The following is a 24,090-nucleotide window of genomic DNA, read 5'->3' as shown; positions in this document are numbered from 1 at the left end:
CCATATATATATATATATATATACAGGGAAGGTGGTAATTTCCATCTCTCCTCCGACAATCGTCCAATGCGGAGGAAATCAATCGTATTCTCTGTGGCGGAATTCTCTCGGTCAAAGATCGACGCGAGAATTGTGACACGATCCCTTGTATCCAACGACGTATATTGCGAATGTTTCCCTCACAGTACGACAGGAAATTGTGAGATTAATCTCGAGATCGATGGATATCAACCTGTGTCTCCTTAAATTTTCGGACTTTCGTTCCAAAGATATTATCGTATCTTTAAAGGAAAGCAAGAAAGTTTTAGTTTCATTTCGTTTTGCGATTAGAAAAAGAAGAAGAAACTCGAGCAAAGAATTTCAGCGTTGATTATATATGAATATTATATTTGTACAAAATTTTAATTTGTTCATTTTATAAAAAAAAGATAAAACTTTCTTAATTAACACCCTCTTCAAGAACGACTTTTCCTTTTACTTTCAGATTTTCGTTACAGATGGACACTTATCTAGGCCAACTATCTTACAACTGTTGGAAATTCGCTCGTCTAAAATAGTAATAAATAAAGGAGTTACGAGGTTACGATCTCGTGGATCTCGCGATCTCGTTCTTCGCCTTCGCCTCGCCTCGTGTCGAAATCTCGCAATATAATCTCGTATACCTGCAAACGTGTTTGCGTGACTAGCGTATCACCGTTTTCGAGCCGGTTCGAATCTCGTTCGCGCCTATTCGCAAAGATGAATACGGAACGCCGTTGCAAAAAGAACGAGAACGGTGCTTCACGTTGACTGACGAGACACGAAGGAAAGACGAAACGCGACCTTCGACCGCGCCACCGCCCGTGGTGAACGGGGTGGTGAAGGGAAACGGCGAGCGTTCGAGGATTTAGAATCGCAACCGGTGAGAAAAGGAATTAAATACGTTTCTCCTACCGTGTAAATATTAAAACACGCTCGTAAAAGTGATTCCTAATAAAGTAAAGTAAATTGGATAAAATTCCATATTTTTTTCGGAAACAAATAATTCGTAATTAATATTATAAAATTATAATAGTTATCCATCGGGATATATAAGAGGATTATATTTATATCGTTATAAATACGAGCAATTAGAAAATTAATAGAGAAAAAAAAAAAAAATCACGGCGTGTTAAAGCGTCTCGAACGCTCGACCACTCCTTTGTACACAGGGGAGGAGATTAAATGACGAGGATTAAGGAATGGCAAGAAACTAATAAACGATTACTCTCTGCTCAAGTCTGCCCGCTGCCGCTTGACTTCTGCAGTATCTGTATTTCGGGGTGTTTCTGTTTAATGTGACCCTTCAAATTATCCAGCCGTGTCCTACGACATCCGCATAGGGGGCACACGTAATTCCCCGGATTGTGGGTCAAGTAATGATTCTTTAGATTCGACACTATCCGACCGCACAGTTTGCATTTGCTAGTGTACGTGTAGGGCAGCTTTTCGAAAAAGTCCGACAGATTAACTTTCTCAATGCACGTAATTGGCGCGCACTCGGTACCCTGAGGGGTTAAAAGTGTCGTATCTGCAAATAGAGAAAAGTCGTGTGTGAAAAAAAAAAAAAAAGACGGCCATCGGATACGTGATACTACGATCCAAGGGGGAGAGAGAGAGAGAGAGAGAGAGAGAGAGAGAGACACCGCTTCACCACTCTTCCTGAGTTTACACCCCTATCCCCTATCCCCTCCTCCTCCCCCCCTTCTTTTTTCCCCTCCCCAACTTCGATCAGATTCACTCTAGTGAGGGAAGAAGGATTACAACACACTAGGTAGCGGCACAGTATCTGTAAAAGTACGTATTATTTTGCACGTATATGTATATGTATGTATACGTAACTCGTGTGCGTTAGATCCACTCTCTGTATATTCGTATTCGTGCGTGGCACGCGAACACCAGGAAGAAAAATCGATGCTCGATTTATTAGGTGTCATGCAGTGTCGATAAAAGAAACCGGTCGCACGTTACATATTACACACGGTGATATATAATCATTGTCTATTATATTATATATATTTATATGGTGTATGTGTGTGTATATATATATATATATATATAATCGATATATATATATATATTCCGTTATATCGATTATATTGATTAGTCGAGTATTGTACTTTAAAATGGAAAGGCACCATAAAAAAATTTCTATTAAAAAAAGTCTGTCGTTCTTTGCAACGAGCCTTCGGGCCTCAGAGACTAGTTCATCATGACTATTTTATATTACGAGCCACGCCGGCTCACTGAGAATTAGGCGTTTCTTTTATTATTATTATTTCTTTTTCTCTCTCTCTTTTTTTTTCTTTTCTTTTCTTTTTTTTTTTTTTTTCTTTTTTTGTTTCATATACTCAGTCTTCGACATCTTTCACAACCTACGTATGTATGTATATAAATATAAATATAATATAATATAAGATCTATAAATAGGTATATAAATAGTTACTTAATACTGATCTTCCTCCCTCCAGTCCTGCGGAACAAGTCTTTCATTACGAGATATAAAGTTACGCGGTACAACATAGCACACAAACGGATATGGAACTGGACAAGATACACCCGTAGATACAAATTGATATTCGTTCGACCGAGATGTGTGTTAATTCGAGGAAATCATCCTTTTTATCGATGGTAACAACGTCGATCACGCAACATTTTGTCGGCCGAACGTATCGCTTTTATCTAATCGAAGACTAATATCTCGAAGGTTTCCTCTTTGCTGGAGAAATTCAGTATGAACAAGAATATGAACAGTACGGTTAAAAACTCAACAATTCCATATGTCGCGTGCACAAGTGAAAAGAGCAGTGAGAGCGGTAATTTTTTGACAGGGAAGGAAAATTCGAAGATATGGAATTCTTTTACTTGCTCGAGGAAGGAAAGAATTTAAAAGAAAAAAAAAAAAGAATCGCGTGTACACGCGGGACACGAGACACACGTGGGAGGTAGTATCTACGAACACGATTCAAAAGAGACACTTTCGTATAAGTTTTTTTTTTTTTTTCCACTCTTTGTACTCGAAATTGACTCTGAGATCTAGAGCTCGTCCGATTTTACGAACACTGGTATTAAAAAAAAAATATATATATATATATAAAAAATATTAAAATATACTAGATCGTTTCTTTTAAGAACGATCGCATCCATAATACGCTTATTACTTTCCTTAGTAATAGTATAGAACTCTTAAATATTAAATTATTAGACGACAATAAATAATTGAATTTTCTTACGGGGATAAATTTCAAACACGATAATTAAATAATAAACGAGCGATATATCTCGCAATAATTCGCTCGGTGATTAGAAAAAAAGTAAAATTGATTGCCGAGATTACAAGAAAATGAATCGACGAAGAGCGGTTTTATTTGAAGGAACACGCGCGTGAGCGACGCGATTACTTTACGCGACGTTGTATCTCGATTTTCTCAGCTTTCTTTGTCCGATGTTCATATATCGCGCGTTTATATTTGTTAGATGTTCTAACGCGCATGCGTGTGTATTATAAATATACAGCCGAACACGCGATATGGGCGCACGCATGCGCACGTGCCTCGTGTAATCACTCTCCGCCGTTCGTATTTCGCGCGCGCACGTATAAAATTCTAGGTTAGGTAAGCCGGTTCCGATTTCGCTAAAAAGTGCTTGTGCTCTAAACGCATGAACGGCGATATCAATGATCCCTCTCGTATCCCATGCTTCAATTTAATATGCCTTTTCAGATTGTCGGATCTCGTTAATGATATCATGCATATTTGGCATTGATATTTATCGGGGAAATGCGATTTCATGTGTTTTTTTATGTTCGCTACGCTCTTGCCGCAAAGCTTACAACACTCGGTACCGAGGTTAGAGTGTTCTAGCTTCGACTGACTTTCTTTATTTATATCCTTCTCTTTTTTGCAAGTTCCTGATGTTCCTGGAATTACAAGATCCCGTTTCAATTAGATTTGCTTAGACGACTAATTAATGATTACCGACAATCTCTACTAGACTCATGATAAGATATATATGTATATAGAAAATATATATATATATATATATATAAATCTGTAGTATATACCTTTCATGTAGTCATACTCTACGATCAAGTCAAAAAAAGGTTGCAGAAAAGAGGGGATTCTCTCAATTAACGTTCTCCAATCAATATTACGATGATATTACAAAACACCACACTCGTATAATATGTATATATATATATAAAATGTATATATATATATATAAAATATAACACGTCTATAAATGCCTACTTGTAACTAAATATATAAATATTCATGTCATAGAAACAAAAAAGAAAAAAAAATAAGTAAATAAATGAAAAACGCACACCTACGATTTCATCATTATCAAGAATAACAATTCAAAACGCAAAGCTAGGCATAACACGTTGTCACACAACCGAAGAGAACAAACCAACATCGAGAAAAAAGAAAATATTGAAAAGAGTAAAAAAAAAAAAAAAGAAAAAAGGGAACAAAGAATAAGAAATATGAAAATAATAAAAAAAAAAAAAAGAATTCTAAAGTAAAAATTCTAGAGTAAAGGATATGAAAAGTAAAAGAAGAGGTTCGTTTAAAAGAATAACGCAAGCGGAAGAGTCCTGGTTGGAAAAGAATTGCTTATAAATGCAATATTTCTCGAAACTGGTATATTCGAAAATAAAAATGATTTCGAATTGTTGTCAAGAAAAAAAAGTTTCGCTACTATTTTCTTTCATCGATGTTTATACGTTTGTACAAATTGATATACACACGCGAAATATCGTGGAGATTAAAACAGAGACTCAAACTCTTTTCTAAAAATATTGTCTATGACCCTTACCATTTTACCCAATGAATTAAAGTAAAACCAAATATTAAAACGACAACGATGTCAGGAACAAAGATGACAAAAAAGACAACGACGACGACGACGACGATGACGACGACGACGACGATGACGACGATGTGTCTGCAAGAGCGTCAATAGTTCTCAAAAAAAAAAAAAAAAAAAAAAAAAAAAAAAAAAAAGAAAAAAAAAGAAAAAAAAAAGAGAAAAAAAGAAAGGTTAAACGAACAATCACGTTAGCAACAAAATCCTTACATTCTCTGACCATCGATGTCACGTATAACGCAACCTGTTTCTCTTGAGACAATCACACGCGACGAAAATCGCCTTAAGAATAATCACGATTATACCATCGAAAACGACCGTGTTATGTAACTCGTTTTGCTACCGAACCGGTATGACGTTCGTGTTCGATCACTTACGTAAGAAAACGCAGCACGCGTTATTATATCCGTATTTTGTTGCTAATATTTTCGTTTATATACTCGTGTAAAACTGGCGATACACATGTTAAAGACAAATAGCGTAAAGAGAGACGCGTGAGAATGTAAGATTAAGATCGGCAGTTACGTAGATGACGTAAGATGTGGCATAAAGGTATTTGTAAGAGGATAGAGAAAACAGTGTGTAAAAGACATGCACAGAGAATCCCGCCGTGATAATGATAATGATATACGTATATATATACATACATACACACGTACATATAGATGTATGGGATATATTTACATATATATACGTATATACATATATATATGTACTCGTTTATAAATAAATTTTATAACTATAGGCACAAGACACACGTATATACATTTGTTCCTCACGCGACATTCACTCATTCACTCGAAAGGCCTCTTGCAAAAATGTTCACACTGTATTCCGTTATTTGACCACGCACACACAGATCCACTGAATAGGTAGGAAGGTAAATGTGGATGCGTGTATACATGTATGTATGCGTGTATATATATATATATTGTACGTGTGTGTAGGGTAGAAAGAGGGGAGGAAAAAATAAATAAATAAAAGGCAACACACATAAGATCATACGTACGCAGTCATCGATCACACAACTATCTCAAATAATTCAATCACAAGAGTGTACTGTCCATTTGCTGATACCAATAGAAGAAATGTCCACTTTGCCGATACCACTTCCCAAAAAAAAAAAAAAAGAAAAAAAAAAGAAGAAAAAAAAAATAAAAAAAAAAGAAAAAGAACCAATTGTATTTTTGTTAGATATAGTATTACAATTCCTAATGTATTATTAACACACTTACTGGATTTGTAACTACCACATAATGACATAGCAAATGCACGATACCATCACCACAACACCAAGGATGAATATTGTGTCATCTATACCCGTATATATATATACATATATATATGTATATATATATATATATATAATACACGCACACACATCGTCAGTTCATGTATACATATATATACACATACACATATACAGGATACGTCGTAGCAAAGAAAGTTGTTCGTGTTTTCTAAAAAGAGGTTACCACTCACTACGCTTGCCAGACTTGGAAATAGAGGGATGCTCGCTTCGTACGCCTATGTACGATTCGACGCGCAAAAATTCTTGCAAACGTGCATGCACATCTCCCTCGATTTCTTAGATCTCGCGTATTTCCATCTCTCGTTCCCATTATTCTTTTCTTAATTACTTAATTTTACTTTCAATTTTTATTATTAAAAAATATATATAACAATAACGACACCGTCAGATTCATGGATTGTACGGAAATAAAAAATTGATTAAAAAATGATGAGAAATTAATTTGATAATCGTGATAATCGTGATAATGTAGATGTAGAAACGAAGTAAGGGAAATACGTGAAATCTAAATATAATTTTGATCGTAATTATAGATATTTATAGGTCTTACCATCGAGCCCGTCGAGCATTTCTGGGGGATTATGATGTTCAGATGATTCAATTCCTGACACGCCATCGCTTAGCGTGCCTGTTGTTGCTCCTCCTTCTTCTCCTAGCAGTCCAACTGGATGACCCTGCACACGTCACGATTATATATTATAAATTCTACTGTTGAACAAAGACACTTCGTATCATTTATCTACGGAATTCCTCCGTCTCGAAAAATCTATCATTATATTATCACATTCTGATTATTATATGCTACAAGCAACGATAGAAAAAAGTTAATTTTCAAATAATCTTTGGATAAATAATTAAATAAATTAATATTTCGTTTGAAAAGATAGTAAATAAAATAAATAAATATAAAAGTTGAGCAGAAACATTGCAATCGAAATGATTTTTTTTCTTTTTGCTGTTTAAGAAATTTGTTTAAATATACACAAATATGAAATATAATACGTACTTTTAATTATTCAAAATTTGCAAATATAATAAAATAAAACGAAGCTTATAACAATAATTTTTTATTTACTATTTACATAATTAATAATAACAAGAGAGAAGGATTTGTCATTCTATGAAACACAATTCATTGAAATCCTAAATGCATGCTTATTCGTATATTTGATACGATAAAATCAGCATTCTCTATAATAAAAATATTTGATAATTATTGGAATTTCATTCATATTTCACGCGTGAAATATTCATCACAGAAGCGCATCATTATAAAAATGCACATGCTTTGGCAATTCGTTTCTTCAATAACAATATTTTAATGTTAATAACGCGATTCAACAGTTCACGTTATTATTTGTATAAATTCGTTATTACATAAAAATGTTAGATTCAAAAATCTATAAATGTGAATTTTAATATATTCAATCACTTTGTAAAAGTATACGTCACGTCATAAGTAATTAAATATATAAATGTATTTTATCCATAAAAATTTATATCTTTCTTCGACTTAATTTATAAACATGAACAACTCTAATATATTCTTAACGCATTATTAAAAATAATCTATAATCTAAGCAATATACACAATTAATAAAATTTTCTACACCATGTTATTAAATATTCGTTAAAATATCTAATATTTTTAACAAGAAGTTTTCCTTGAATCAACCAATTTTAGCATACATACACATATATTGTATATTATGATTGGAATAAAAATGAAATTTATAATTTTAATTATATATAGTTAATTAACCAAAACACATACCAAACCTAATTTATATAATACTAATATAAAATATTTAAAAATGATGTTATAATTAAAATTGAAATTCTTAATATAATCAAAAATATAAAACAAGTATGGTATTGAATACTACACATATTATCATTTTTGTAAATTTCATTTGCTTTATCGAAAAAAATTAATTATAAGATTTGATAAAAAAGGTAAAAAAATGTTTTAGGTATTTGCGATAACGACTATAAAAACAAATCGATGCAAGGCACATTTTTAATTTGGGTTTATTGTGTTTAAAATGCACTTTAATATATAATTTGTTAAAATTAAATATAGAAAAAAAAAATATATATATATATATTTTTGAAAAATTTCAAAAATTTCAAAATGATGATGTAAAAATACATCGTATATTTTTAATATGATACAAATATCATACAAACATATTTTATCATAATATGGCATGACTGATGGTATTTATACAGTCTCAAATAATTATGCATATACATGCAGATATGATTTTAATAACATTTTAATAACAAAAAATAAAAAAAAAAGAATGTTTACGAAGTAATTTTGTCTTGCATTCACAAGTCATTTTTTTATGATAAAAATTAATCTGAATTTTAATTGAGCAAAATGAATCACAAATCAATATTATTAAAATGCACTCATAATAAAAAATCAATATGTTTCCATGATATAAGTATAATTTCCTCTTGCTTCACTTTCTTTAGCAACACACAAATTATGAGCCTTGCACTTATCATGATGATTCACAATTTCAAGTCTAAAATTACCATTTCCAGCAGCAAATGAAGTACGTATTTCAGGCATTGAATCACTCCATTTTCTACAATATTTACAAAACATAAGATTTGATCTCTCATCATATTGAAGCCAAGAATACATATCTAACCATCCAACTTTAAATTTACCAGTTTTTCTACTTTGAGGAATAGAACGTTGTGAAATATTACATAAAGTTGATTGAATTACTGACATGCTTGGCTGTGGATTTACAATTATTGATCTATGTATCTCATTGTTATCATGAAATTTTTTAGCATTTGCATTACTTTCTGGAAATGAATCAATAATGGAACTAAATTCTGTATTACTATTTTTCTGTGAATTACACTTTAAAGATGTAGAATGATTTTGCGAAGATTTGTAAGAATTATCATAACATTCAGATGTAGTCCCTGACATATTGATAGACATAGAACCTCCAGCCATGATAGTGCTTTCACAAGAAACTTGTATCACAGCAGAATCTTGTTGATTTTGGGTCATGTTCTGTACATCCATAGTTTCGTCACTCTTCCCATCTCTCTGAACTTCCCACTCCACACTAGTCTGTCAACAGAGAAGGAAAGGATATGTGTTTAATCAACACATTTTTTTTTGATTTTGTCTTTTAGCATATAAGAAGCCAATTTTGTATCTCTATGATATCCCTTCCTTCCCATGTTTGTTTGGACTGAGTAGTTGTAGGAAAATAATAGACAGTCAACGATTATAGGAATAGTAACGAAACTTCATATTTTTTTTTTATATAATCTACTCAACATATTTATTGAATTATATGATATAACAATATCTTTTAATAAGATATAGATTAATTATAGAATACAGAAATAAAAAAGAATAAAATAACATTCTGAAATAAAAATAATAGGTAATACAAAAAATTAATCAAATTAAAATATATTAATATCAAAATTTACACTATACCAAAACTACTTTAAATAACTACAAATATAAAAAAAACACATATCAAAATTGTATAAAAAAATTTGAATATTGTAATAAATAATAAGAAAAAATTTATTTTTAAATTAAATAAATTAACACAATTAGAGATAATTATGAAGTAAAATATATTTCATGAAATATGAAATTACTATATGAACTTTGTACTAAAAAAGCATATTCATCGTATTAGTACATATCTACAAATTACCACATACCACAAACTATTTACATGCTACAAATTATATTATTAACATGCATTAACAACATTTTTATTATAACTATTTAAAAGCTATATAAAAAAAATACTCACTGGGAGGGAAATGTTGTCATGGAAGTCTGGTAAATGATGATCTAACTCTTGCTTGATCGAAGGTTGTGGCTGTGATGCAGGAGACATAGGTCGACTACCATCTTCCAAATCAGCTCCCATGGCATTATTTGACTTTGGAATCACAGGAGGGCTTGATTTGTAACTACATTGTGACGATGTCTGGAAAATGATAAATTATAAAATTAATATTAAAACTGAGTTTATTTATATTTAAAATAAAAAAGATTTCTTGCATTAAATAAAATTTTAATTATTTTCATTATTTGTAAACTGCATATTATTTGTAAACATTTTTATCCAAATTATAATATGGAAAAATTATTTAAAGAAAAAAAAATTCAATATATTATTATTTCTGGGAGATTAATCTGTGACAAAAATGATATTATAAAATCAGCATTTGTAATATACCTCAAGGTTACAAATATAGATATTTGGAAAGCTGTCCAATCATATAGATATATAATTTAATGATAATAAATTACGATCATTATCTTCGAATTTTAAGCACTATCTGTAAGGAAATTTTGCGCATATACACGTGACTACACGTGTATATGTATACGTAAGCATGTACACGCACGCGCATAACTTCGCGGGAGCATATGTTTTCAAAATAATTTCTTCAAAAGCGATTAATTTACATACATCTAATATCTCAATAAAAATTTATACACAATACTAAAGAAATTACTAAACAAACGCACGATAAAATAAAAAAAATTATATCATATATAATATATCATACTCTATATTCAAAGATAAATAATATATATCATTATTTTTTTATCATTATTAATACTTTTCTGATTTAATATTATTGAAATATAATCTCTTGTTAACTTTGCTTATAAATTACTTCTTAAATATTATAATGAAAGTAAGTATTATTTAAAAATAGAACAAGTGATGTCTACAATTATTGGAGTATGTGAAAATTTTAAAAGTAATAAAGTTGAAAAAACATAAATTATAATATTTTGCTTTACATTTTTTCTAAAAAAAATATTAACAAAATAATTATAATAAGTATTGTCAGAAAATATATACAAATATTTTTGGAGTAATAAGAATCTCACTTATAATGCGATAAATCACTATTATTAATTTACTATATTATATATTTACTAAATTTTTATTAAATAACTACTTTCTGTATACAGATATTAAAATAATAGTAAAAAGAATTATTATAAAAAAAAAAGAAAATACAATATGTAATTTTATTTAATAACAAAAATATGAAATTAATAATACTTACATGCACAAAGATGTACAATATTTAAAATTACATACCTGAGAATCTGACATGAACCGTTCACTGGGTGGACCACTAAGGGAAACATCATAGCTGCCCGAAGCCTTTCGTTTCCTCTTTTCAGGAGGAGGCTGAAGGTTAGGCGATTCAGTATGCCTAATACCAGTTTGCGTTTCTGGTTCTGGCGATGGACTTTTCTCTTCTGTCTTGTTATTTACACTATTATCAGTGAGGCCTCTAATCTGTAATGCCTCAGCTGTTTTAAGGAACATCGGTAGCAGATGCTGACTAACGTTAACTTCCCCCTTATACATAAAGTGCAGCAATGCCTTCATTTCCGTTTCATTGACATCCTTCAGGAATATAATTGGATGGGGATGGGTATTCTGAAGGAAAATGCTCTCAAAATATGGACTGCATGCAGAGAGTATCGTCTGGTGTGCCTTGAAAGTCTCTCCAACACACGCCAGGGTTACGTCGCAGAGTGCCTCTCTGGCAAGTAAGGAGCTGAGAACGTCTGTGAGGTTGGCTGGATGGTTGTTCCACCGTAGGCAATACTGTTGGTCCATCTTGTCTATCTCCAATCCCGACCCTACAACCAAACTAGCTGCCCTGAACTGTCCACACTAAAGACTTTGATCACCCTGACTACAGAATGACTCCCTAACCCTTAAAACGTTAACTCACACGCCTTCTTCACGCACACTCTCCTATATCAGCTTGACGATATCTCCTCAGAGATTATATCGCAACTCTAGACCCACACAACTTCCTCCGTGCTTCTGCAAATGTGCCACATTGCAGTATAACTGTAAAACCCTTCAGGGTTCACGCGTCGCTACTATACGTGCCGAAAACATTTTTTCGCATAACCTCGGCAACGACAAATAACTCTGTACACGATTTCACTTCGATAAATGTAACGCGAATTAAAAGAAGGTTAGAGTATTAATTACGACGCAGTATGTGTCACCCACGGATATGATAATATCCTATATTCGAAGATAATGTTTTCGGCAATGTCAATATTCGCGAGGCTTGGGCGCCATTGTCGGCCGTACTCGTCTAGCCACGAGCCTTCTCGCGAAAACTCGATTTGTTGATGCTCGATTTCTAACCATTCAAACACGCTTCACACGCGGTTTTATTTACCTAAACCCAGCGCCAGCTAACTAACGCATCGTATACACTAACGACCCAACTTTGTTTATCGTCCCGATGATTACTCACCTTTCGCAAACTTTTTGCCATTACAACGCCACCCGACCCTTAACGTCCACTACCATACCAATCTGCCAATGCCTACGGCCTTATTTTTAAAATACTTTTGACCTTCGTGCATCTGCCGGGGGGAATGGCGCGAAGGGCGCTCGAATTCAAACGTTACTAGTCACGCAATAAGACTTCTCCCAACAGTTTCGAATAGATAAAAGACTTTTTCTTTTTATATTTAAATATTTTTTCATTGATATTATTATAAATTCTATTTCATTATAAAATATCACGATAAATTAGAAAAAAATATCATTGTTGATAGATAAATATTTATCTATCTTTCGAAAAGTACAAAATAATAAGTTATATTGAATATTACTTTTTTAATGTTTCTTTTTTCTTTTTCAATTTTTGTATAGAAAAAAAAAAATAATCAATTATTGAAACAATACAAAATAATAAGACAATTATAAAATTAAATTCAAAGCAATATACCGATACATAACCTATCCAAATAAAATTATTTATGAAAATGCACGAACTATATACATAAATATTAAAAGTTAAAATAAATAAATGAATTTGTCTGATTCAATTACATTTTAAACGAATATCGAGATAAATGCATTTATCTTATTGACTGTGCGTAACACGATAATTCAACAGAAATTATACTTCGTTCAATGGGCTCTTTTCTCTCACTAACAAAATTTCTATCGTTGTTATCGAAAATATAAATGATTTCAATTGTTATATATTTAACATTAAAGTACAATCAAAAGCTTGAAACGTGAAAATAATTTTCACGACAAATCAAATTAAACGAAATGGTCTCTATTCGTTTTAAGAAGCTTGTGATTGAAAAACAAAAAAATCAATACAATTTCTCTTTTTGCAAAACAGTTTGCGAACACGTTTAAAGATATATCGTGATACTTTCGAAAGTGTTACACGGAAGTTCGGCTTTCCGTGAAACGCGACAAACTATACATCGTCACATTGTTGTAATGCACGTAATACATGTAAAATTCATAGATCCTTGAACGAAGTGCTATAAAAAGAAAGTCTCAAAACCCGTTTCCTCTTTGTTAATCCTAAAGAAAAAAAAAAAAAAAGGAAAAAGAAAAAAGAAATCGAAGCTGCTTAATCCAAAGGTTCGTTTATACGGTTTTATTCCGTAACTACTTCGTGACGACGATTCGTGAACACGAAGATCTCGCAATTTTTCTTTTCTTTTCTTTTTTTTTTTTTTTCCTTTCTTCTTTTCAAGTTGTCCTCTTCTCTTTCGTTCCTTTCTTTGGTTAAACGAGCTCAGTTATACGAGAAGGGATTACATTTCACGGAAAATCATGCAATGCAAAAGGGTCATTCGGTTTCATTTGACTGCAATAAACGGTAATTCGCGCTTTCTGATATTAATTTCGATACATTCCGCGAATCGGGCTGATAATCGTGTTAACCATACGAAATCAATAGATAGCGGGAAAATTGGAAAATCTTCTTAATCGGTTTTCGAATATTCGAATTTACAAGCTTTGCCTCGGTCATTAACAGATTTAATCCGCACTTTGATTGACACTGTGCAAAATTACTATTCGTCGAGGTTATCCCCGCCGAAGATATGGGCGTGTAGAATAGAAATACCATATACATACACAAGCGGATAAAATAAATGTAATTATAATTGAATTTATCTCGAGCCCCCGCGCGTTTCTGACGATTTCGAATATTAGACCGACGAGGATAATAAGTGTTGCCAGTCGGGCATGCCCGTGATATTTTTAATAAAAGGTAAACCGACTGGAAACGTTCGAAACGATAATTTCGAAGGAAGCTCGAGCATCGTAATAAATTACTATGGATATTTATTCCTGACGAGAAACGTCTCGTTTAACGAATACGCGTAAGCAAGCGACGAATGAGAATATTAATCGTATTACAATGGACTCGAAATTTTCTACCGAAGAGAAAAATTTAAACGATCCGTTGCTTGAATTCGCTCGCGTTCCGCATCGCGTAACTCTATTTCCAGAACATTTCTCGCGATATTCCATTTTTCTTTTTCTTTCCCATTTTTTCCCCTCTTCTTCTTTTTTCTTCCCTCCTCCCCCCTCCCCTTTCCCTTCGTCTCGAACAGGACTGCGACAGAATGGAGAGGGAGGGAAAGGAGGAGGAGGAGGGGGGGAGAAAATAAAAAAAAAATAAAAAAAAAATTGGATAATCGTATCAGATCGGATTTATTCGTTTTCATCTGGGAATAATTATCAGAAGGTTGGCGCGTTTACACCGGGCTCCGTTTAATCCCGTCGAAGAACAAACCTATCTCTAACAAAGAGCCGCGTTTTCTAGACATTAGCAACATCATCCTGGGTCAACTAAATGGTTACGCAATTAATTGTGCGAACCGGTTCCTCGAACGAGTTCTCTCTACATACCATATGAGAAAATCTGTTTTTAAAGTATATAATACATCTCATGCGTGTAAGTGTAAAAAGAAAAGAAAAGAAAAGAAAAAAAAAAAAAAAAAAGAACCTTCCACCAGTATAATTGTTGGAACAAACGAAAATCGAAAACAGAAATATTCGAGTCGAGAATATAATGTACGTGTTTTTGTGAGTGTCGAGTATCGTTCGTGTAAAAGATCAAAGATCGACAACGTTAACAGCAGGCATATAGAGGAAGATAAAAAAAAAAAAAAAAAAAAAAAAAAGAAGGAAAAAGAAAAAAAAGAATAATATAGTGAATCTTATCTTTAGGCAAAAAAACGGACCTGTAGATCCTCCATACAGGTGGAATACCGGCGAGCATCACTGTTATCTGCATAATTATCTCGCGATGGCCTTGATTGTTCCACGAGGAAAACAAGTGGAAGCAGGAGTATGTTATATCGCGACGTATTGTATGGTTCGATACGTCGCCTGTTTCTTGCCCTACAGTTGACGTAGCGTCGCGAAATAAAACATTTCTCTGTCTTGTGCGAAGCTGGCAAATCTTCAGGGACGATCTTCGCGCGGTATACACCGGAAGTGCAGCGGTGCCACGCGGCTGGCGCGATTTTTTCGCACCGCGCATGCGCGCGCGATAGCTGCGCGCGCACCGAAAATTACGCGACGCGATCGTAACAACGTATCGCGTTTTTTTTATCCATATTCATAATATTTCTTCTCTCATCACGAATAATCGATGGAATAATATATTCGAGCGATTATTTTTTTTTCTTTTTTTTTTTTTTTTTTTTTTTGTATATACTCGAATCAATTCTTAACTTTAATATTAATGAGTGAGATTCTAATTCTAATTTTAATATTAATGCGATGCTTGGCCCCATCGTTCGGACTGAATTTTACGATAGTTCGTGAAAGATATGTGCACAATTCAAGCTCGAATAAAAAAGCAACAGAGATTCGCGACGGTGCAATAAAGTTTAATGCAGTGGTAAGAAAGTTCGCATAAAATACGCCGTCCCGATAAAAGACGCACGCTGCTGCGCTCGGCCATACGTTTCCTCGGCGACAATGCGGCGAATGTAGCTTAGGAGGAGAAAAAGCACGGTTAAAATCCGTGATCTTGAAACGAAGGGAAAACTTTACCCAAGACCCACGTCGAACGTTCTATTATACGTTTCACGACTATTGTCTGTACAGATGAAAATCGTGACTTATATACCGTTACGTGTATTACGAACGAATTTTCCTCCCTCTCGGATGATATTTCGCGCGATCGATGGATCGTACCGTCGATCGATGCGTCATACCGGTTACGAGGATAGAATAGGCATTCGAGAAACGGGAGAAAAAAGAGTAGACAAGAGTATTATTTGCTTTCCGTTATCCCTTGTCGTTCGAGACAGAAACGATCGAGTGTAAACGCATCGATTTATGCTCGAATCTCTTTTTAAGCTAGTTTTAAACGTGCACGCTGCTTAAACCATCGAAGCATGAAATGAACGATAACGGTTCGTTAGTTTTGTAACATTTTTCTTTTTTTTTTTTTTTTTTCGCTTCTAGAATAATATTTTCCTAATTTTTTTTTTTTTTTTTTTCCTATGCTTTTTATCTTAATCTATGCGTAACTCGATGTATCAGCCTGCTGTACGCGCATGATAAATTATGAATCCTTTTCCCACCGCTCATCGCGGCAGATTAAAAATTAATCTTGATATATCGCTGTTGCAATATTTGTCCACCGGAATGTACCGTCTAAGGAGTTACGATGTTTTGTGTTTGCATACGGAAAGAATGTTACCGAAGAAATATTGCATAAATAATACCGTGAAAATTCTAATGTTGCACTTGGTTCGCCTCTTTTATTCAAACCTCTACTTATAAATTTTCCTCCTTCTTTTTTCTCTTTTTTTTTTGTGTCTCTTTCTCTCTCTTCTTTTTTTCTTTTTTAAATTCCATTTTTCAAGTGCGGAACATGACTGGTTTACTCCTAAAAAAAATTTACATTGCAAAGTTTTATAAAAGACTGTCCCACAGGACGTTGCTTTTAAATTACATCTTAAGAAATATTTCGTTCGTGAATCGAAAAACGTTTTATGCAGTTCAAACATACGAATTTCTAGAAATTTCGTATCTCTGAATTCCGAGGAAACGAATATATTTTCCCCTCGCTTTATTTTTCCTTCTTTTTTTCTTCAATCCGTATCGTATCGTACGTAAAAAAAAAAAAAAAAAAAAAAATGCTACGTTTTCAATATTTATTACGTTACGTAACTAAAATTGGAATTTTACTTAAGATAATGAGCTTTTATTTTATTCGTCGTGCATTATGAATCTATTTAATTATGAATCTTAAATTGAAAGGAAAAACAAAGTTCTCTCAATTCACGATGTATAACGCGAAATACGCGAATATCGCGTAGTTAATATTACACAATTTTTCACTTGTGAAGAAATTCTTTATTAATTTTTCTCTTCTGCTCGTCGCTCTAAATATTTTATACGATACGAATGTATAAAAAAATATATAGACTTTTATATATACACTTTTCAACATTTAATTGAGCAAGAGTCAGTCTTTGCGAGTGCGAAACGTCGAAACGTTTCACCTCTGATAAATCTACTCTCGTTTCATGGATTCCCCATTTAGGGTGCGAAAGAATATGATTTATCTCATTTTACAATCCGAAACAATGGAACCGCCGCACGATTGCAGCGGTCAGAAATTACGCGCGTATTTCGGTCCTCGAAAATTGACAACCCCTTCCTCGAGCGACGACCCCTCCATCCCTCCCCCACCCCGTATTTTTGTTCGCGCCAGGATTAGTTTACGTTTCAATCGGATGGATCAAACCAATAAACGCCAGTCTAGTTTACACTGTATATTATTGAAATTCCCGTGTAGAATTTCCCTCTGCGCCGAAATTCCGACATATTTTCCACTATCAATCGATGCGAAAAACGATGCGTTTCCTTCCCTAAAGGAAATCCTCCTATTATCAAGCTCGCTCGTAAAAAAACAGAATCGAAATCGACGAAACCGATTTCGTAGCTATAGTTTCATCGAGGATTGTGGCCTACAACAACCGCGTCCTCGCCGTTCTTTAGCGTGGTATAAATCCGTCTCACGTTCGGTGCTGGTTTCTCGGCCTATTCTGTTCGCGTCTCAGTCCCTTGAAGGGAGGAAGAGAGAGGGAGGGAGGGAGGAACACGCGACGCATGCCTCTAGATCTCGCGATCGATGGGTCAGGCAGGTCTGGTAGATAGGCTGTTTTCGAGGTGCAGAATAGGCGCGTATCCGTGGTTGCCTCCCCTCTAAGCGTGCACAGCAGCCGCGTGCAGCCAGGCCGCGAGGAAGGCCGAGCGCGCAAATCGAACGTGCGTCCTCGCGACGAGTGGTTAACGACGCGAGGGTGTCGCGCGTATTGAAAATCTGAAAATCGACGCGCCGATGCCTGGTGGGTATGGCGCATCGTTACCTGGTTTACTGAAATTCGTGAACATGAAATCCTTTCGGCCTGTCGTAGCCGCACCACGCAGTTCAGGAGGATTAGATCCCCCCTACGGAAAATCTTCCGCGACGATTTCTTACGAGGACGTTTTCTTCTCTCCCCGGGACAAGAGACCAAGATCCTCCTCTTCACGTTCACGGGAACTCTGCGATCTCTGTCGTAGGACAGTACATCCGCGCACAAGAGAGTTACAGTTACAACAACAACAACAGCAACAACAACAACAGGCAATAAAACAACGGCACTTGACGATTACATCGTTCGCACCGAGTCTGGTGGAGTCAGTATCTTAAACTTGTCTCGGTGGTCATGACGAGGCGCGCGGTGTCGATACGCGATGATGAAACGAGAAGAAGAGTTTTCAGAGTTTTTTTTTTCTTTCTCTCTTTCTTTCTTTCCTTTTTTCTTTTTTCTTTTTTTCAGACGAGAGACGAGAACGAGCACAACGACGTCGATTCGGTAATATAACTTTCCGTGTATATATGTGCGTGTGTGTGTATATATATATATATATATATACACGTATATATATATATATATTGTATATATGTATATATGTATATATGTATATATAACTTTCGATCGTTAGAGAATCGAGACGAGATATACGATCTCGCGTATCACGATTATCTCACGACGCGGCGTCGATGACGTACAAATGCGGACGAAACTCGAAGAGGGAGAAACAACAAAGTGGCGTGTGTACCAAGTTGGCCGCGGAGCGCGACTGAGGCCAGGGGTGGCGCCGAGAGAGAGAGAGGGTGGCGTGGATGCAGGTCGACGTGTACGCTGCACGGACACATCCCCCCTAATGAATGCACCAGGCATGTGCGAGGGATTTTATGTTCGCCGCCGCCGCCGCCGCCGCCACCACTCCCGCCACCCCTCCTCCCCCTTCAGCCTCCGCCACCACTACCACCAACCGAGAATCGGCCGCCACCCCCGTCGCCCAACCTCCGCCAGTTTCCACCCGTCCCCTCCAACCCTCCCTCAACCCCTGCCACTCTCCTCCTCCTTCTCCTCTTCCTCTTCCCTCGTTCTTCACCCTTCCTCCTTCACGCATCCCTCTCCCTGTCGCTCCTCGCGCAACCCTTTTCTCTCCAAAGAGTTGAACAGCGGGCCACCACCCAGCCGAGCCGCGTTGAACCCCGTTTTCCCGCACGCGGCACTCAACGCGTTGCACTCGTCGCAGCGCGAGGCAGACGCGCGCCGCTCCCCAGGAAGCAGCGTGGGCGGATTTCGTCTCGTTCGCCGGAACCCTCCGCTCCTGGGGCTGTGCCCGGTTTTCGCCTCCTCCTGCGTGCCTGCGGACGTACCCTGCACCCGCGATTGGTACGCACAACCGCCCGTACGCGAATCCTCTCCTGCACCTGCACCACGTCCTCTCCTCTCCTCTCTATTAGTCTATCCGCTATCTCGTTTCACGCGCTTGCCTCTCCCCTCCCACTCTCGCCCTCCTTCTCCCTCCCTCACACCCTCTCTTCTCTCCCTCCCACCCCCCCTCCCGTTTAACCCCGTCTCGCCCGCTCCTTCGCCCGTCTGTTTATTCCGCCGTGTCCCGTTCATCTTCGGGACTTCTCCTCTTGCTATTTCTTCTGAAGGGAAGCGCCTTGGATGACCACCGAGCCGTTCTCTCCTCGCTCCAGTGGTTGGTGCACGACGGAACCTTCTTCCTCGTGGTACCGGCTTGACGAGGAGGATGCGTTGCTAATTAGTCGGTCGTTTCGTGTATTTCGCGTAGCCAGAGAGAGAGAATCAGGTTGGAGGATCGTTCGAGAAATGTGGCACTAGACTAGCGCCACGCTAGACTCTGACCCTGAATCCATGAGCACATTGCAACGAGGTTCGTTTCCTCGTAAACGACGATTCGAGTGTGGGTGTAGAGTCGTAAGAGCACAGTCTGGATCAAGGTCAGCACGCGAAGGGTAACCCGAGCTTAATAGTGGCTCACGAATCTCCTAGTTAGCCGGCAATATTAACACCAGGGGTGTTTAAGACCCTCGATTCGCAGGGCCATTTATCTTCCTGCCTGTGAACCATCCATCCTCCGATATTTCGAACATCTCGCGATACGCGCGACAAGACGACTTGGAGACAGACTAATACCTTTTAGAGAAATCGCGCGTTAAGCTCGACCAAGGGTGATTTTTTCCTCGAGCGTTCTATTTTTCGAAAGAAAAAAAAGAGAGAGAAAGAGGAAAAAGTATCATGGAGACGCAAGGTTGAACAAGCGGAGCAGCCTCCTAGCTCCGCTGGAAAGGAATTCTCGTATTATCTCGATTTCTGGGAGGAGCGTTGTGCACACCACCGTTTAAATTTGTATTCAGACCACGGCTTATCTTAAATTTCTCCCCCGTCCTCGTCACGCTTGTGCACCGCCATGTAACGTGCATTAATTTCAGATTACATCGAAAACTATCAAGGCTTCGCGTGTCTGGCCGATCTGGATAAAATGCATTGGTCGTGTTCCAAGGATCCGATCGTTAACCGTCGGTGGACGGACGAATAAAATCGTCGTTTACAACCCTCGGCCGGCCGCTCTTACATTTCCTGAATGCGTCGTCTGTGAAGGAATACACTTTATCTCTCGATTGAAAAGATCGCATTGTAGCTTACCTTCCAGATAAGAGACGCGGTAGACTCTAAAGATTGAAATAAAGTATTTACTCGTCCGGTATACTTTTCCTCCTCGTTTGGGATTGTGCCTCTCCCCCCCAAATCCTTCACTGGAAATCCACGGCAGACGGATGTCTTATTTAAAAGTCTTGTATTTCCGTAAGGAACGGACCCGTTAACTGGTCCGTATTACAACGTATTTTTGCCGCGTTGGTTGGCGAAATAAAAATCTTGGGGACAAAGAGTTAGGCAGGTGAGTAAAAGAGCGAAAAAGAGAGCAGTCGAAACGGCGAAGAATACTTGGGGAGAGAGGCCGAAAGTTGAACGGTGTATATATATATATATATTCAGACGAGATTTTTTTTCGGTCGAGCGTGAAGGGAAAGATCAGATCTTTAATAAACTTGTTTTTCCCCGGTTGTAGGAGGAATAACCATTACCTATTAACTGTCAAGTGCACGCTTGCTGCCGCGGTATCGCGGTAAACACGCGTGGAACGGGATCTAAAGTTATAACAAAAGTGAAACGAAACAGAGGAGCGTTTTAAAACTTTATAAAGAATAAGGTTTTTTAAGAAGAAGAAGAAGAAGAAGAGAATACGTCCAGCGTTCCATTATTTTCGACGTTATACGCGCTATTCCATACACTCGTCGCGTTTTATCCGAATTAAATCCGACGCGAAAATTTTCATCGAATCTTGCCACGGCCAAGCCTTGCCCCCGAGTTCACGGCTCGAGTGAACGATTATGCGTGAAATCGAAGGAAAGGGTAGGGGACAATGGTGATGGTGAAAAGAGAGAGGGAGAGAGGACTCGGGGTGACGCGTTAAGGGTGGCAGGCCGGTGTCATTAACGAAGCGCGGTGGCACGAAGCCGTACGTCCTACAGCGTATCATCGACGTCGTTGAAACAATGGCCGCCCCCGTCCGCCCCGGCGTGTTATTCGAGCATCTAGTTATACACGGTTATTCAGAAAATTGTGCTTGAATGAAGTGTGCATCGCTGATTAAATAATACCGGGGCCGTGCAATAACGATTTCATCAATTTATTGCGCATCATCGATTGAACCTAACGCTGCCTCTATTAATTTACCGACATTGGGCCCAGAGGGCATCAATTTGTAGCCGTCGGTTTGCTAACAGCACGCCAAATTGCGAGGCCGCGATGAATCGACGCCCGGCCGTGATACTCTCCGCGATACTCTCCCCCGTGCGCAATTTTCCATCTCAAAAATTATAAATTCAATCATCGAGCGTGGAGGGCAGAAAGGAGAGAGAGAGAGAGAGAGAGAGAGAAGCCAACTAACCAACCGACCAACCGTCGTTCTCCATGCCTTCTCTTTCACCGAAAAGGAATCCAATGATTCGCCATTTTATTCCAATCACGTTTTTGCAACGGGACGTCGTCATATCGAGTGAACATCCTCGAAAGATTTACCCTTGTCTCTTTCGTCGACAAGGTGGAAACGAAGGTTGAGGGCAACATTCTGCTTGCTTCGCGCCCTCGTTGGGCGAAACTCGATGGGTGTAGACGGCGTACAGACGGGCGTTGAACCGCCAATTTCGTGCGTTACACTGTTGAAATATTTTCACTGGATTTGAGCTGAAAAGCTCGCGTTAATGAATTTGGGAAAGGGCTTGTAAACATTCGCTGATTGCTCAACTTGTGTACCCGCGTGAATAAATATTGCGCTTGTGGCACGCAGGAAATACGGGAACCGGAAATTGTTCCTGCTATTTATATACATCATATACGTGTATTTCTGATTCTATTTTTCTAAACTTCTTTTTTTTTTTTTTTTGATTATATATTTCCTATTTCTGAGAGGGGAATGATTTACATTGTTGTTGGATTCGAAGTCGGTGTTTCGCAGTGTTATGCCTTTGCACGCGTGTTGTTGATGCGGTATTTTACTCCGAACCCGTTGTAATAAACTGGGGAACCATTTTATGAAATATCCGAAGAACGAAGTCCTCTTGAGAAATCTTTTTCCTGTTGCTTTTCTTTCTTCGTTATTAATCGATTGCAATCATTGCACGTAATTTCATTATTAAATATTCTGTGATAAAAATTCCACGAGAACAAATTAAATACTGTATTCAACTTATTTCGAACATGATACCGTGTCAAGATCAGGATCAAACTTGGAATTTTCAATAAACTTTTCAATAAACTTCCAAACTAGAAACTAGTAATAGTAATACCAAAATCTAGATTATATTACGAAACTTCTCTTTGGATCGAGAGATTCCAAGATTACCATTACTTCTGTTACTAGAGCAAATTACTAGAAAATCACGCAGCAAGTAAATCAAAATCCCCAAAAAGAAATATTTTAATTTTCCAACGCGCCGAACTTCTTTCAATGCCTGATCATTAACTCGTCCGCCATCCACGCAATTTGCCATAATTGAAAGATTTCGTTGTTTAACGTACTCGTACGTGCAAAGTATCCACCACCCCAGATATCGTGGAGGAGAACAGAAGGGTGGAAGAGAGGGAGGGGAAAGAAAGAAAGAAAGAAAGAAGAAAAAAAGAGGTTGAAAGGGAGCCAGAGACGTCGGAGAGAAAGAAAAACAAGTCGTCGTCGTCATTGTTGGCCGTTGACAATGTGGGTGTACGTTTGCATCGGGACACGTATCGCAACGAACTTGTATAGATGCTGCGTTAAACTGCAAAGAAAGCGCGGAGGCCGTCGTTCTCATGGAAACTGGAGTGAGAGAAACTCGTGGAGGAGTGTTGAGGAAAGAAAAAAGGGGAGTGGGGAAAGTTGGAAATACTGAAAAGAGAGCACCGTCCCTCGACTATCGATCACTCTCACTTCATCATCTTCCCGGCTGCGCGCATATCTTCCTCGTCTTTGGAATAGATAGCGTGCAATCAACCGGCCACGATGAATCTGCCTATCTAGTGGAACTCGCAATAAAATTGACGATAGGGAGAAAAGAGAGAGTTGTTAATTTCCTTCCCTCCTCCTTTATTCCTCCTCCCTCCCTCCGTTACGATG

At 37.0% G+C, this 24,090-nt stretch overlaps 1 protein-coding gene across 13 annotated transcripts in view; it reads right to left on the bottom strand.

The window, feature by feature from the left end:
• Positions 1-15,422, bottom strand: part of LOC100871989 (uncharacterized) — a 53,782-nt gene extending 38,360 nt beyond the window's left edge. For 2 of the 13 annotated variants that reach the window (XM_086904418.1, XM_086904369.1), the window contains exons 1-4: positions 15,282-15,422; positions 11,335-11,888; positions 10,018-10,197; positions 6,753-6,876 (exon numbers count right to left, since the gene is read on the bottom strand). In XM_086904418.1, the coding sequence (XP_086760544.1) occupies positions 6,753-6,876; positions 10,018-10,197; positions 11,335-11,865 (835 nt within the window). In that variant the 5' untranslated portion in view covers positions 11,866-11,888; positions 15,282-15,422. The other 11 variants (XM_086904410.1, XM_086904416.1, XM_086904387.1 and 8 more) reach the window with 11 other exon arrangements.
• Positions 15,423-24,090: the final 8,668 nt, after the last annotated feature.

Source organism: Apis florea, unplaced genomic scaffold (assembly GCF_048593485.1).
Source record: "Apis florea isolate Af1SG1 unplaced genomic scaffold, ASM4859348v1 contig_1615_pilon, whole genome shotgun sequence".
In the NCBI taxonomy this organism is placed as follows: Eukaryota; Metazoa; Arthropoda; class Insecta; order Hymenoptera; family Apidae; genus Apis; species Apis florea.
This window is presented reverse-complemented; position numbering and strand designations above follow the sequence as displayed.